The sequence below is a fragment of the Alosa alosa genome, chromosome 2 (genome assembly GCF_017589495.1).
Source record: "Alosa alosa isolate M-15738 ecotype Scorff River chromosome 2, AALO_Geno_1.1, whole genome shotgun sequence".
Taxonomy (NCBI): Eukaryota; Metazoa; Chordata; class Actinopteri; order Clupeiformes; family Clupeidae; genus Alosa; species Alosa alosa.
Window position 1 is genome coordinate 4234724 of NC_063190.1, and position 13415 is coordinate 4248138.

General features: G+C 41.4%; 1 protein-coding gene across 1 annotated transcript; it reads left to right on the forward strand.

The window, feature by feature from the left end:
- The first annotated feature begins 324 nt into the window (after positions 1-324).
- On the forward strand, positions 325-13375 carry adora2b (adenosine A2b receptor). Its single transcript, XM_048237878.1, has 3 exons — positions 325-471; positions 755-1224; positions 10019-13375. Exons 2-3 carry the CDS (start codon positions 899-901, stop codon positions 10737-10739), a joined length of 1047 nt encoding a protein of 348 aa, XP_048093835.1. The 5' UTR covers positions 325-471; positions 755-898; the 3' UTR covers positions 10740-13375.
- Positions 13376-13415: the final 40 nt, after the last annotated feature.

Genomic DNA, 13415 nt, shown 5'->3' on the forward strand with positions numbered 1-13415 from the left:
GCCTTACGCATCTAGGCACACTGACGCATCAGTTAACTCCAAACCTTTCCTCTCAACAGCTCGCATTAGTCATGGGCCTGCCTGTACAGTAGCCTATGTCTATGCAAACATATAGTGGATGTAACAGTAAACAGATCCTTATAAACTCGTTAAGCAGGTAGCCTACAACACTATCTCTTTTTAAAGCATTTCTGTTGAGTGATTAGCTCTAGGCTATCTGTTAATTATCAGTAACCTATTTATCACTTAACAGGGGTTTTATCATGGTATTTCGACCCATTGATGTAGTCATATTTGGGTATCGTGATGGGGCGTGGCTATAACCAAGATGATCTTTTTCTCGCGGAGCTGCTTGAAAAGCCATGACTTGAGCAGGGTTCTCCTAACGGCCGCAACATGAAACCGGAGACCGTTCAGAGTGACGCGCTTCACGATTTGCGAACAACACTGGCATGAGTTTTGTAAAGTGAGGTAAGAAACTTTATTCTATTTCCACATAGAGATTACCATCTTGGTGAGGTTCGAAGTCTCACAAACATAACTTCTCAAGTTGTGTACAGCCATAATTGCACATCTGGCATTAGCCTAATGGTGATCGCAACCAGCAAGTGTTTTGCTGGTATTCCAGTGTCGCGTAGGCTAGCCTACTCAAATTATGAAAAATTTAGCCCAATGGAAGTATTTCTGATAATTTTATAGTTTACAGTTTAGGCTATAATAAGCTGTTTACAACGAATCTCTTTCTCCTCCTCAGATGGCTGTTTACGCAAAGTGCATCTTTGAAAACTCAGTGGATTATTGCAAGATTTTGCCCTTTTTCCCGAGAACCCCAAACCAGAATGAAAACTGATGAAGTATTTTTCGACGATCCATGCACATATGTTAAAATTTCGCGGAGATGAATAAGCCTCATATATACATTGCCATTGAATTGATAATTGCTGTTCTGTCGATCGCCGGCAATGTTTTGGTGTGCTGGGCTGTTGCAATCAACACTACACTAAAGAACGCGACGAACTACTTTTTAGTGTCTTTGGCAGTGGCAGATATATTGGTTGGCTGCCTGGCCATACCTTTTGCCATCACCATCAGCATCGGTCTGCCTTCAGATTTCTACGGATGCCTTTTTCTCGCTTGTTTTGTTTTAGTTCTCACCCAGAGTTCAATTTTTAGTCTTCTGGCGGTCGCAATTGACAGATATCTGGCTGTTAAAATTCCCCTAAGGTGAGTCACTTGGTATTTGTCTATATGCTCAACACTTTCCCTTCGTGATGGTTGAAAGGAAGAGTCTCCATTCTCCAACTATCTTCATCACTGAAGATGACAGATCAAAGCTGATATTAATTAGGCTATTTTTAATTTAACAACACGGCTTTCCGAATGTCATTTGTCTGATTCCGTTTATACGAGACTTTCGGATCTAATCAGATGAAAATAACTTGTCCAGAAGCATAGTTTATAGAAAATACACTATAATTGATAGTGCCTAATCATATTTTCTGTATTTAATACGAAACTCAAGGAACTCTCATTCTAAAGCTTACAATGAGTAGCCTAAGCTAAAATAATTTCAAGAAATGTTCAGGTCTCAATAAGTGTATAGATTTGCAAAAGTTTAAAATCAGTCAAACTGACCTAGGCCTATACATTAATACACCTGTCATAGAATTTTTTTGAAGATGTATGGTCTTGTCCCTTCTGTGAGTTAAAATGGCTTGAATGCTGTACAAATGAATACCTCTGTGGACAGCAAAACTGATGGACAACACTGACAGCCAATGGAACTTCTGATTCAAGTATCACATTAAATCATTTGATTTTGATGACAAGCCTTCTCAGATAGGGAATTGTGAATACTTCACAAACGCTCTAATTTGTGCGTAGGCAAAAGGTCGTTCAATTGTGTTTTGTTTAACAGTGGTATGTAGGTTGAGATATGTTGTCAGAATGGAATGGAACCGTTTGAGTATACTGCTGACTTGTGAAAATGTTGAGGACACAGCTATTAGACTCCAAATAGGAAATGGAGGAACATATTTTCTGAATATTTTTGGCTTTACTGGGATTTTTACTAGCAATGGCAATGGCCAACAAGTAGGCGCAAGGTCACATAAGTACAAGTACAACTACTGTATGTGATATTTTAACAAAACACAAGATGTTATCTATAGCCTACTTCATCACTTAAGGGACCATGAGGAGGATGAAATGAAAAAAAAAAAAATGGAAAAACGTCAAGCTTATTTTAGACATGTTATTACTTAAGACTCTATTGGTCATATGTATGCAAATATGAGACATATAATATTATCCAGCTCAGTCCCCCAAAGGCACAGCAATGTTTTTATTATATTGGCTGAATGAAATATGCAGAGAATATCTCCATCGGCTCTAAAAAAAACATAACACCTCATAACCGCATGAGGAGTAGGCAGGCTAGCTGACCACCCCTCTGCTATGTCCTCCCCTGTTATTTTGAGAGCTGAGTGAATGACACGAAGTGTGTGTCTCTATGTAAAAGTGTGTGTGTGAAAGTGAGAAAAAAAGAAAGAGAGCGAGGGTCAAAAGAGCTCAGATTGTGCTCCTCTCTCAGATCATGGTGTTTTCACAGCTGGCTGTGGTGGAAGTGGAAGGGCAGACTGTACTCAGTGAGATCCAGCAGAGCAGCCAAATCAGAGCTGCTTCTCACCGCCGCTCTGCTTCCTCACAGAGCTCCACCTCTAACCTGCCTGCCCAGAGTGCTCGCACGTTTGCAGGGAACTTTATGTTCAATGGCACCACTGGCTCCCAGAGTTTTGCAGGTTCCATGAAATACTGAAACTAATCTTACTCAGTTTTCCCTACCAAATTGTAGCACTAACGTCATCCTCCCTTTACTATCCCAAATAATTCCTTCATTTTTCCCATTCCCTTTCTTTTCCCTTCCCTTCATTTCTCCATGGTCACTAAGTATCAGCGTCTGGTTAGAGTCCCCCCCCCAAACAGAAGGATTTGCATTGCGTAACGGTACTTGGACATTGCAATACCCCTTCCATTGAACACAAATTCAAAGGATGGAGGCAAGGAGGTCCCTCCCCGTTCTAAAGTGTTTTGTGTCAGGCTCTATTTAAATACAGGGGACACTGCACGGAGCTCGAACATTACTGTCCTCACCATCGCCCTAACGTCTGCACGCATCTGTCACCACGGCAAAGTAGCAAAGCGTACTATGAAGAGCAGTGGTCAATGTTCCGCGTCTCTGCTTCTCAGCCAGCCATCAGTAAAACCTTGTGATTCATAGCAGGGCTCTTTCAATTTAATATAAAGGCCCCTGGCAGACAGGCAGCAGGCTTATTACAATATTGATTTGGCCATTTATGTTTTAGAACACATGAAACACCACTCTCTTGTTTCAGTGTTCTGTTAATACTGCAGTGGGTACGTTTGCTCCAGTGAGGAAATCAAGGCTTGATGCACCAGAGGGTCCATGTCTTTTGTCTTTCCCATGCTTAAGACCAGGGCTGTGGTCTTAATCCCAGCAGCAGCTGCATGCATTTTAGACTTTTTTTTTTCTTTCTGCATGCTATTTAAACGGGAAATGCCTGCTGGGATGGACGGAAACGTCCTAGCGGCTGGGTTAGGCGAGGGTTACGCGCCGGGGATGGAGCGAGTGTGGCTGATACAGCGGGAGGGGAAGTGAGGGATGCCAGCGGCCCGTCCTCATGCCAGAACTAATCCTCCCGCTCCTCAATTCATGTGCCCGGGGTCTGTGGCGGTGGTGGTGATGGAGTGGGAGTGGAGGAAAGACAGAGCACACTGCCTTCATGTCATGTGTTGCACATGCACTGGTGTTAAGAGTCGGAACGTGAGAAGTAGCAGAGAGAAGGGAAAGAAACGACCAGACCACATGAGCTGTTATTGTTCTTTTCTTTGTCCAGACATGTTGAGTTTGGCGATGCACATGCACTGGGATATAATGCCATGATAAAGAGTCTGGACGTGAGAACTAGCAGAGAGCAGGAAAAGAAGTCAGACAACATGATTCTGAACTTTGATTAGATGTCTGGATGTGCAGCATGAAATACACGTATGCATTAAAAATGATTGGGGTGCTCAGGTTCTCTGGAAAATAACTGAAAACTGACATTAATACAATATTGCCTTTTCCTGTAAAAGATTACGTATTCAATCATTTAGCGCACTACAAATGAAATGCTGTGTTACAGCCTTTTATCACACTGAGTGGCATAATCTCATTTACTTTCATAAGGCAAGAGCTGTATTTGCCATAACTGAGTGGTTTTGAGGGCTGCTTTGCCAGCTGCTAAATGGACAAACAATCTCACCCACAAAGCCCCAAGGAAGTATAATTATTCAAGTGAATGCAAGACTGATGCTATTTTCATTCTGTGGTGATCTTTGGAGAGGGGAAAGTGGGTGTTGTAGAGGCTAAATGAATGACACAGAAGGTAATACTAAGAAGATGAAGAGGTCCTCAAGCTGCTGTTTGTCAGAAGTGCCTCATGTATCTCAGGAGCGGCGAGATAAGGACAAGGTGGCTGGCATGTTGAATCAATCACTGCAGCATCACGGAGCAGTGTTTCTCAGAAGAGCTGCAGTGAGCTGACTTCGTGGATGGAGGGAAGAAAGCTTTGAGAATTTGGATTAGCACCCCATGTTTGAATTAATGACTGAATTTTACAAAGTTTACAAAGTCATGGTGACTCTGCCTCTTTGAACGATCATGCTCCATGATCCTCAAACAATAGATGTTCTTAAAATACTCGAAAAACTCGATCAAAAGCCTAATACCAGCCGCTGGGCCATTTCACTTGCTTTGTGTGGCTACAGGTTTGGACAAATAAAGCCAGGTTTGCGTTAGAAGCCTGGCCAGTGGCCTGGTTTTATGGATGTTTTTTTGGTTGTATAAAACCTCTTAGGCCACATTTACACATAGCCGGGTATTTAGAGAAACGGATATTTCCCCCCCTCCGTTTTCAATAATAACATCGTGCACACAACATTGTTTTCAAAAGAATTGTCATTTACATCAACCCGCATAAATACGCTGTCGAGCGCCATAATAACTATGCCAAACCTATGGGTGGCAGTGTAGGGAAAGGAATAAAGCCATGCTGGCCAATCAAAATCCTCAGAATCGACACCAACGACTAACACGAGCGACTTCCGGTTCCTTTCAAAACAGCAAACATGGCGCAAGGTTCGTTTGTATCAGAGCCCGTTTACGGAGAGCCGGATCACTCCCTATTAACTCCATTGTACCTTCAATCTGCTGCAGTTCCGCTAGGGGCGATCACGAATAAGTGCAAAAACAATGGGGGACTATGGAGGGTCCGTGTACCTTCTTGTTCATTTGATTTTCAAATTCGAAACGAAAATTGAAAATCGAAAAACGACCTTATATCTGTATTTTTAAAAAACAAAATATGAAATTCCCTCGTGTTTTTGTTTTGGATATTAAACTTTGTATCCCCACGACCGAAATCCAAAATCCGCACAACAATAATGTGAAATCTGCACTTTCCTCAATTTTTCATTTGGCCTATCCCCGCTAGGCTGTCCTACATTGAAACCTATGCCATTTTAATTAGAGACATGTTTGTAAACAAGCTAACTTACGCAGAAATGTCAGCTACATTACAACTAGGAGCAAGGGGAGTGGAAGCCATAGAACGCAGAGCTGGAAAAAAATCTAACAATTCACTGGCCTAGTACGAGGTAGGGCTGGGCGATATGGACCATAACTGATATCCCGATATTTTGGGGCTGATTGGCGATATACGATATTGATACGATATTGATATTTCAAACAGAAAGAGCGAAGTGCTTCATATATTCACTCAACACAACAATTATGACAACACAGCCAGTTTTAATTATATTAATTTCAGACTGCTCTAACAGAGCTGTGCAAAAAAGTGTAAACAATAACATAGGCCTACAATAGGCATAGGCTACAGTTGCTCTGATAAAGCTGTGCAAATAACAAAAGACCAAAAGTTGACCCTGACTGACAACGCAGGCCTACATTGTACTGCACAATGCAATAGGCTATTTTGGGCACAACAATATTGAAAAAACCTGCAGTTTTGTCACACAATGCAGTTTTTTTACCTGTAAGGGTTTGATAGGGCGTAGATGACAAGCAAATGTAGACTAATGATGGCTTAGACATGTTGCTATCAACAACAAAAATAGTTTTTAAACAATTAGGCTACTTAAACAACTTAACTGAGTCACTCATCAAGAGTGTGATGGACGCTACCGTCGTTTTGTATGCATGTTCCGGTTCGTAAGAAAAATCCCTATGCACGATTGAATGGGGTTTCAGGAATCATAAAAAATGATGCCCTAACTGCTCGCGAGTCTGCTACTGTCGCTAAACGCAAGCATTCATCAGTGTATTTAAATTAGCTAGGCTATGTACCAAAAAGTCGAAGAGCTGTAGCTGCTAAACAGTGTTATAACTTAAATCTGCGTGTACAAAACCGCTTGGAGCTCCAGTGGAATTTTGATTTCACAACGAGAATTCTCGGTCTAGCCGTTGATGTGCCGACGGAATAGGCATCACCTCTGATCAAGGTAAACAAAATCTGACTCAGTGTCCGTCATGTTTGAAAGTTTGTAGTGCTGCGAGGGAGAACGTGCACACGCAGGGGGCACGCAGTTGAGCAGAGCGGCGGCTATCTGAATGGTCTGAACACAGAAGAGCAAGTGGCTTTGATAAAATGGCCCATTATTTGACATAATACCGGTATTACGATATTGTCTCAACTACATATCGTTTTCAAAAATATATCGGTCGTAGTCGTAATACCGATATATCGCCCAGCCCTAGTACGAGGCACGAAAATATGCATTTGGGCTCCTCTGTTGTTCTGTATGCGCTACTAGCCTATCGTTGCCTGTATTATGTTGGTAAAGGAGAATAGTAATGGAGAAAGAATCGAGAATGAGGTGTCCTTGCATTGGGGTGGGGGTGTGGGGGGGGGGGGGATGCACGTGATACGGCCTAAGGAAGCATAGGCTAGTAGCCAGCTGACCAAGGACGTATTTGGTTATGATAATGGTATTTCGCAGATGCTTCTGTTCAAAGTGACATACAACTAATTTATATTTATATTCATATTGTAACAACTGAGGCAACAAGGTTCAAATCAGTACATTTATTGGGTCAGGAGCGGGGAACACAGACAGGTCAAAACATCATTATAGAACACACAAGGCTAGTCACTAACACATGCACAATACACGAACGGGTAGTCACACACATGAATAAACACATGAGGTACAACCATAGACTGTATATAGTCTATGGGTACAACCAAGGAAAGACTACACATGCTAACACACCACAAGGTAAATGCAAATACAACTAGGCCTACTAAAACCGATACATCACATTCCAACATGCACATATGGCATTATGGGAGTCCGATACAACGAGTCAAACGCACCAACGTTACAATTTTTTTTTTTTTGCAGTTTAAACTGTTAAGCTAAGCCTATACCTACAAAACATAGGCAATGCATGATGTCGATTGTCTTTTCAGTGACATTTCCCCTCTTTCTTCGAAGGGTGCACGCAACCTTAATCCCATCCCTAGCACACCTGGGACATAAATTAGGCCTACATATCGATCAAAATGAGAAACTTGGAATGTTCTGGCGATTTTTTTTTCTATGTGCAGATCGCTGTCCTTCAACATCACCATCTTGCTCCCTTTGATGAACATATAGGCTAGCAATTATCCATTCGGGCAGTGGCAAAAAAAATGCTGTCAGCACTCAGCATGCAGTGAGTGCCTGGGTTTTCATTTTTAACTTGAATAATGACTAATTGAAATTACAATATTGAAATTCAAACCCTCATTGTATATTTGATTATTTTTTCCACAAAATGCTTCAATATTTGTGTTTTATTTTTCTCTGGGAAGTACTGTTTTAGGTAAAGGTCTTCAAATCCGTTTTTTAAATGTGTCTCTTTAACCTGGTTGTCCTTGAAAAATCGAAGATTGGATTGTGGTTTCTGCAATCTTAAGGTCAAAAGTTGAATGAACGAGTACTTACGTCCTTTCGATTTCTTACAGGTTGGGTCGTTGTTGCCCACAACTCACTAGCTTTCTGCTAATGAATGACGTTAAGGATTTTCTGGTGCATAATGTGATATTTAAGAAGCTAAAACGCCGTTTGTTGACACGGAAGCACATAACCGGCGTTATCAGAAATCTCCACTTTGGCCGGAGGTTTTAGAAATAATCGTTTCTGTGATAAAAACGGGGTTTTGGTGTAAACGAGAGGTCAAACCGCAGGGAAATATCTGCGTTTTCCCTTCGTGTAAACGGGGTCTTAAAGCCCAGAAAATTCCCTGCTGAAGCTAGTTCTATACTGCATAAGATGCACAAAAGTTAAAGTACAGCACTGCTACACAATTTCCACTAATGAAAGGCAGGCAGTGTTCCTAAATGTTTAAACTTATAGGCTATAGGCTATATAGGCTACATCAGTAGATCATCACTAGATTCAGATTTACAGAAACCATGTGTACCAAAGTACACTACGATCAAATTCATTATGAAGGGATGCCATAAGGTCTGAATGTGCCCATACCTCCATTATTTATACAGATTATATAGGATTTACTATCTTTGATAAGCAAAAGTTTTGTGTGAAAGGAATTAAAGGGAGAGAGGGATATGAAGTTTTTTACAGTAGTAACCAAATTTAACCTGTAGAAAAAGTGCCCTGTGGCCCAATCCCAAAGTCCGCACTCACAGACTCTTGGACTAGCTGTGCTTTTGCGCGAAATTCGTAAGAGCTTAGGGCTGTCCCAATGTCATAGCCTATTTCAAATGTCGTGAGGGCTAGAGTACACACTTACCCTGCCCTTTGCGTGAGTCTGCATCAGTGCAGGCTTCACCAAAGGACATTTTTCACAGTTCAAAGCATTATTAGATTAGATTAAATTAAGTAAGATTCAACTTTATTGTCATTGTGCAGAGTACAAGTACAGAGACAACGAAATGCAGTATGCATAATGACGTTTACCGCAGAGACCATAGGGAAATTTGAAAATTACAAAAGGTAAACAACAGCACAACACACGACCAGCTTGTAAAACAAAGAGTTTGAAAGAATGTGGAATTAGGCAGTTGTCTCCTGTGCCTTGGTCATGTGTAAAGCAACAAACTTGGCAAGTATCCCAAGCCCAAGTAAGTTCCCAAACCGGCAAGTATCAGCAACATCTTTGTCACCAAGGTAACATGTGATCTCGTGAAGTGCTGTCCCAAACCCATTTATACCCATCTGAGCACGTGGCCTCACACACTCATTCAATTAGCACCTGAGATTAATTAAGTCTGTGAGTCTTTAGTCCTCAGGGCTCACTTTGGGATTGGGCCACTGTTTCACAGCAGTCTCTGACATATTAGTGTAGTTGTCAAAACGCCTACAGTAATCATTTACAGTAGTATTCATAACAGTGGGACGATTGTGCCACTGTTTCTATTTTCTATCTCAGCCTTAATTTTTATATTCCAGTCTTACAGTTCAGCAACTGTCTAGAGGGGTCTAAACCAAATCATTCAATTCATTACAGTATGTACCTCAGTAATGGTAAAACAAAGAAACGGTTGACAGTATACTTTTTCACTTTCAGGAACTCTCTGAAACTATTTCCTAATTCAAAAAGCTCAAAGGCATGTTGTGTGAAAAAGCCACAGAGTGTGGAAATGTTTCCTTGATATTTCAGATATACTGTAGTTACTTTCCTACTATTTAAGTAGTTACTTTCCACTCTAAAGTTGGTTGTTGTTATGGGAAGTTTGTCTTTACTTCTTCAGTTGTTTCCATTTTCAATAAAATGTTATTAATTTCCTGTAAATCTTATTATTTTCCTGCTATCATCCAAAATATATGACACAATGCAGTTTATTAATTATAAAAATGGGTACTTTGGAGCATGTAGTAATTAAATTTTCATTCCAGATATGTTCAACTTTTTCCTCTTCACCTGTAGATACAAAGAGCTTATGACAGGGAAGAGAGCCAGAGAGATCATTGCCATCTTATGGATCCTGTCATTCGTCATCGGTCTTGTTCCATTTCTGGGTTGGAATGAGTGGCACGAGGCATGTTGCAAGAATGAGACCTTTCCATATGCCAACTCCAGCTGCAGCAGCAGCAGCAGCAGCCTTCTGCAGAGCTGCCGGCTCAAATGTCTGTTCGAGAAGGTGGTGGACATGCACTACATGGTCTACTTCAACTTCTTCGGCTGTGTGCTGCCACCGCTGCTCATCATGTTGGGTATCTACATCAAGATCTTCACCGTGGCCCGGCGCCAGATGCGTCAGATCGAGCTCAAGTGCAGTGTGGGCAACGGCGAGAGCCACCACCACGGCATCCTGCAACGGGAGATCCGCGCCGCCAAGTCCCTGTCCATCATCGTGGGCCTGTTCGCCCTGTGCTGGCTGCCTGTGCACATCCTCAACTGCCTCACGCTGTTCTACGAAGAGCTGCACAAGCCCCCGGAGGTCATGTACACAGCCATCCTCCTGTCACATGCCAACTCGGCCGTCAACCCAATCATCTACGCGTACCGCATACAGGACTTCAGGGTCACCTTCCGGAAGATTCTGACGCGCCACTTCCTGTGCCGCAAGGATGAGCTGTACCTCAGCTCCAATGGCAGCAAGCGACACAGAGACCAGATCAACATGACGATTGACCCTCTGCTATAGTAGGCCAACGAGAGAGAAGCCAACCTTTGCCCACGTAACATCCAATTTTAAATGTCTCCAGTGTTTTTTATACCATGAAATATGTGTAAAGGAATGTTTACAGAATAGAATGAGAGGATATGCTAGAAATACACGTTGAAATGCCTTGGATGTGAATTCTTATTTATGAAATGAGCACAGGACCATTGGTCTGATTCCTGAAAGCGGGTGCTGTTTTTTGTCTTTGGTGGATCTTTTTTCCGTTTGAGGGTAACTGTCATGCAGGACTTATCGAATAGTTTTACCTCTTCATGCTTACATCATAGACTACCACTATAGCAGATCACAGTCTCCCCAAACAACACGTACAAACTTGAAAATTCACTCCATTATCTAAGCCTCGACGAAGGATAAAACTAGTTAGAGATTATTAGAGCGGAGCTGCAGGCTTTCCAACGTAAAGACAAAATGTGACTTGTGCCAGTGTGTTGAAGGAAAAAAAGTCATAGGAAGCGCCCCTTATGGACCAATGTAAGCAGGAAATACCTGACTTTATGTCTGCAGTATCCGAGAAACCCTGAAGAACTGAAATAATCATTAAAGTGCAGAAGTCTTTATCGGCTTTGAAGCATTTCACAGATGCTTTTTAGTTAGTGGCAGTGGCTCAGAAGGTAGAGAAGTTGTCCAGTGGGAGGCTGCTGGTTTGAGCCCAACTCCTCCTGACCCTGTCGAAGTGTCTTTGAGCAAGACACTTAACCCCAGTGCTCCCGATGAGCAGGTTGGCGCCTTGCATGGCAGCCTCCACCATCGGTGTGTGAATGGGTGAATGTGAGGCATGATAATGTAAAATGCTTTGGGTGCTCGCAGGAGCCAAAAAAAACGCTATATAAATGCAGTCCATTTACCATAGTGGAGGATATACTGTACAAAGAACATCCAACAGAAAACTTGTAATTTTGAACTATGACTTGTTTGGCACGTTTGAATTTCAATTACTTTTCTGTATGTGTGTGTGTGTGTGTGTGTGTGTGTGTATATATATATATATATATATATATATATGCACATGTGAATCTTATTCTAGATTCAACTTAGAAAGCTCAGGAATGATCATCCTAGCGGTGGACACTTAAACAGGTCACTTAAGAGGGAGTCCAACTATTTCAGCCCTATTCTTAATTTATCTAAGCTTCAATCAGGATCCTTTTCTCCATGAGCTTCAGCTGTGACTTGTCCCAGCCCTCGTACACACACACACACACATGTGCAGAGCCTGGTCCCAGCTGTGCTGGCAGGGTCCTGACAGCCCAACTGTCACCCCACCAAGCCATGGGCAGCATTTGTCATTGAATGTGTGTATTCAATGAACCACTACTGACATCAGGATATACCCAAACACACACACGTTTCTGATAGGGGATGGCACTTAAGCATCGACATAAATGATAAAAGCTGCTTCCATCTTTAACAGTAAAAAATGCAGGACCTTAACTATAAATACATGAGAGCTGCTTCGACAACTGTAGCCATCCCACTACGCAGACTATGAATGTAAACGTTCAACACATTGCAGGCAGCACAGCTGACTAGAGGATTTCTTTGCTTGTTGTTTGTGAACATTTCCTGTGTGGTGGGGAGGACCATTCACTCGTCAATATCGGCTTGAAGTCAAGCATTGTACAAACACTACAATGGGAGTCCTAGAGCTTATAATGGTTTTCGGAGTAGATCGCAAGGAGAGAAAAAAAAAAAAATCGGAAATGAATTGTGGCGCGTTCCTTATTAACTGTGAGTCTTCTGGTGCTGCACTGTGCTGTATGCGTACTTGGCCGAGCTTTCAAATGCACTGATGTGTGACTAATGTGTTTGTTTTCACCAGAATTTAAAACTATAGAAACAAAAACAAAAAAACATTTTGTGTTATGAGGCGCCTTGTGATGACAGTCAGTACCATCACAGTGTTGCTATTTATTGCATTATCCAGCAGCTCTTTTACAAAGGAATATAACGTAAATTGAGATTGATGTGAAATGCCAAAACTCCTAGGGCACAACTCTGAGTCTGGGTGTCATGCAAAGCTTGATGAAATGGTTAATTCAATACTTTAAGGGCTAAACTAGAGGAATGACTTTGTGGACATTCCATTGGAGACCAACCTGTACTTCATTCTACATTGTTGTCCATTAATCTTTTTACACTGATGTGCATTCCAGTAGAGCTGTGGTAAATAACTAAAACGCTTTTTTATATTGATGATTTATCAATCCTGCCACTGATTAAAACAATAAACAGTGTTTTTAAAAAGACAAACATTGTGTATTTTAAAAACTATGCTTCAGTAAGGTCATTAGTCAGCATATACAGTGGTTCACAATGTTTTGGTGTTTTCAGTGCTCGAAGAAGAAATTGTCATTCGTACTACAAATGTAAACCAGTATTGTTATTTAACATGAATAAAACTGTATGTATTGTGACTTATTTTGTTAATAAAAGTGTATGTTTATATAAAGCTAAGACTTTTATATTTATCATGATGATATTAAAAGTGGAATAAAGAGGATGAATCTACGAAAATACAGATCAGTATTTTGGATGGGAATCACATTGACAGTGATATTGTGTTTTTTTTTTTTTTATGTACTCACTGTTAGCCTATTTATACATAAATGACTGTTCTAAAACAGATAGTTCCGGTCC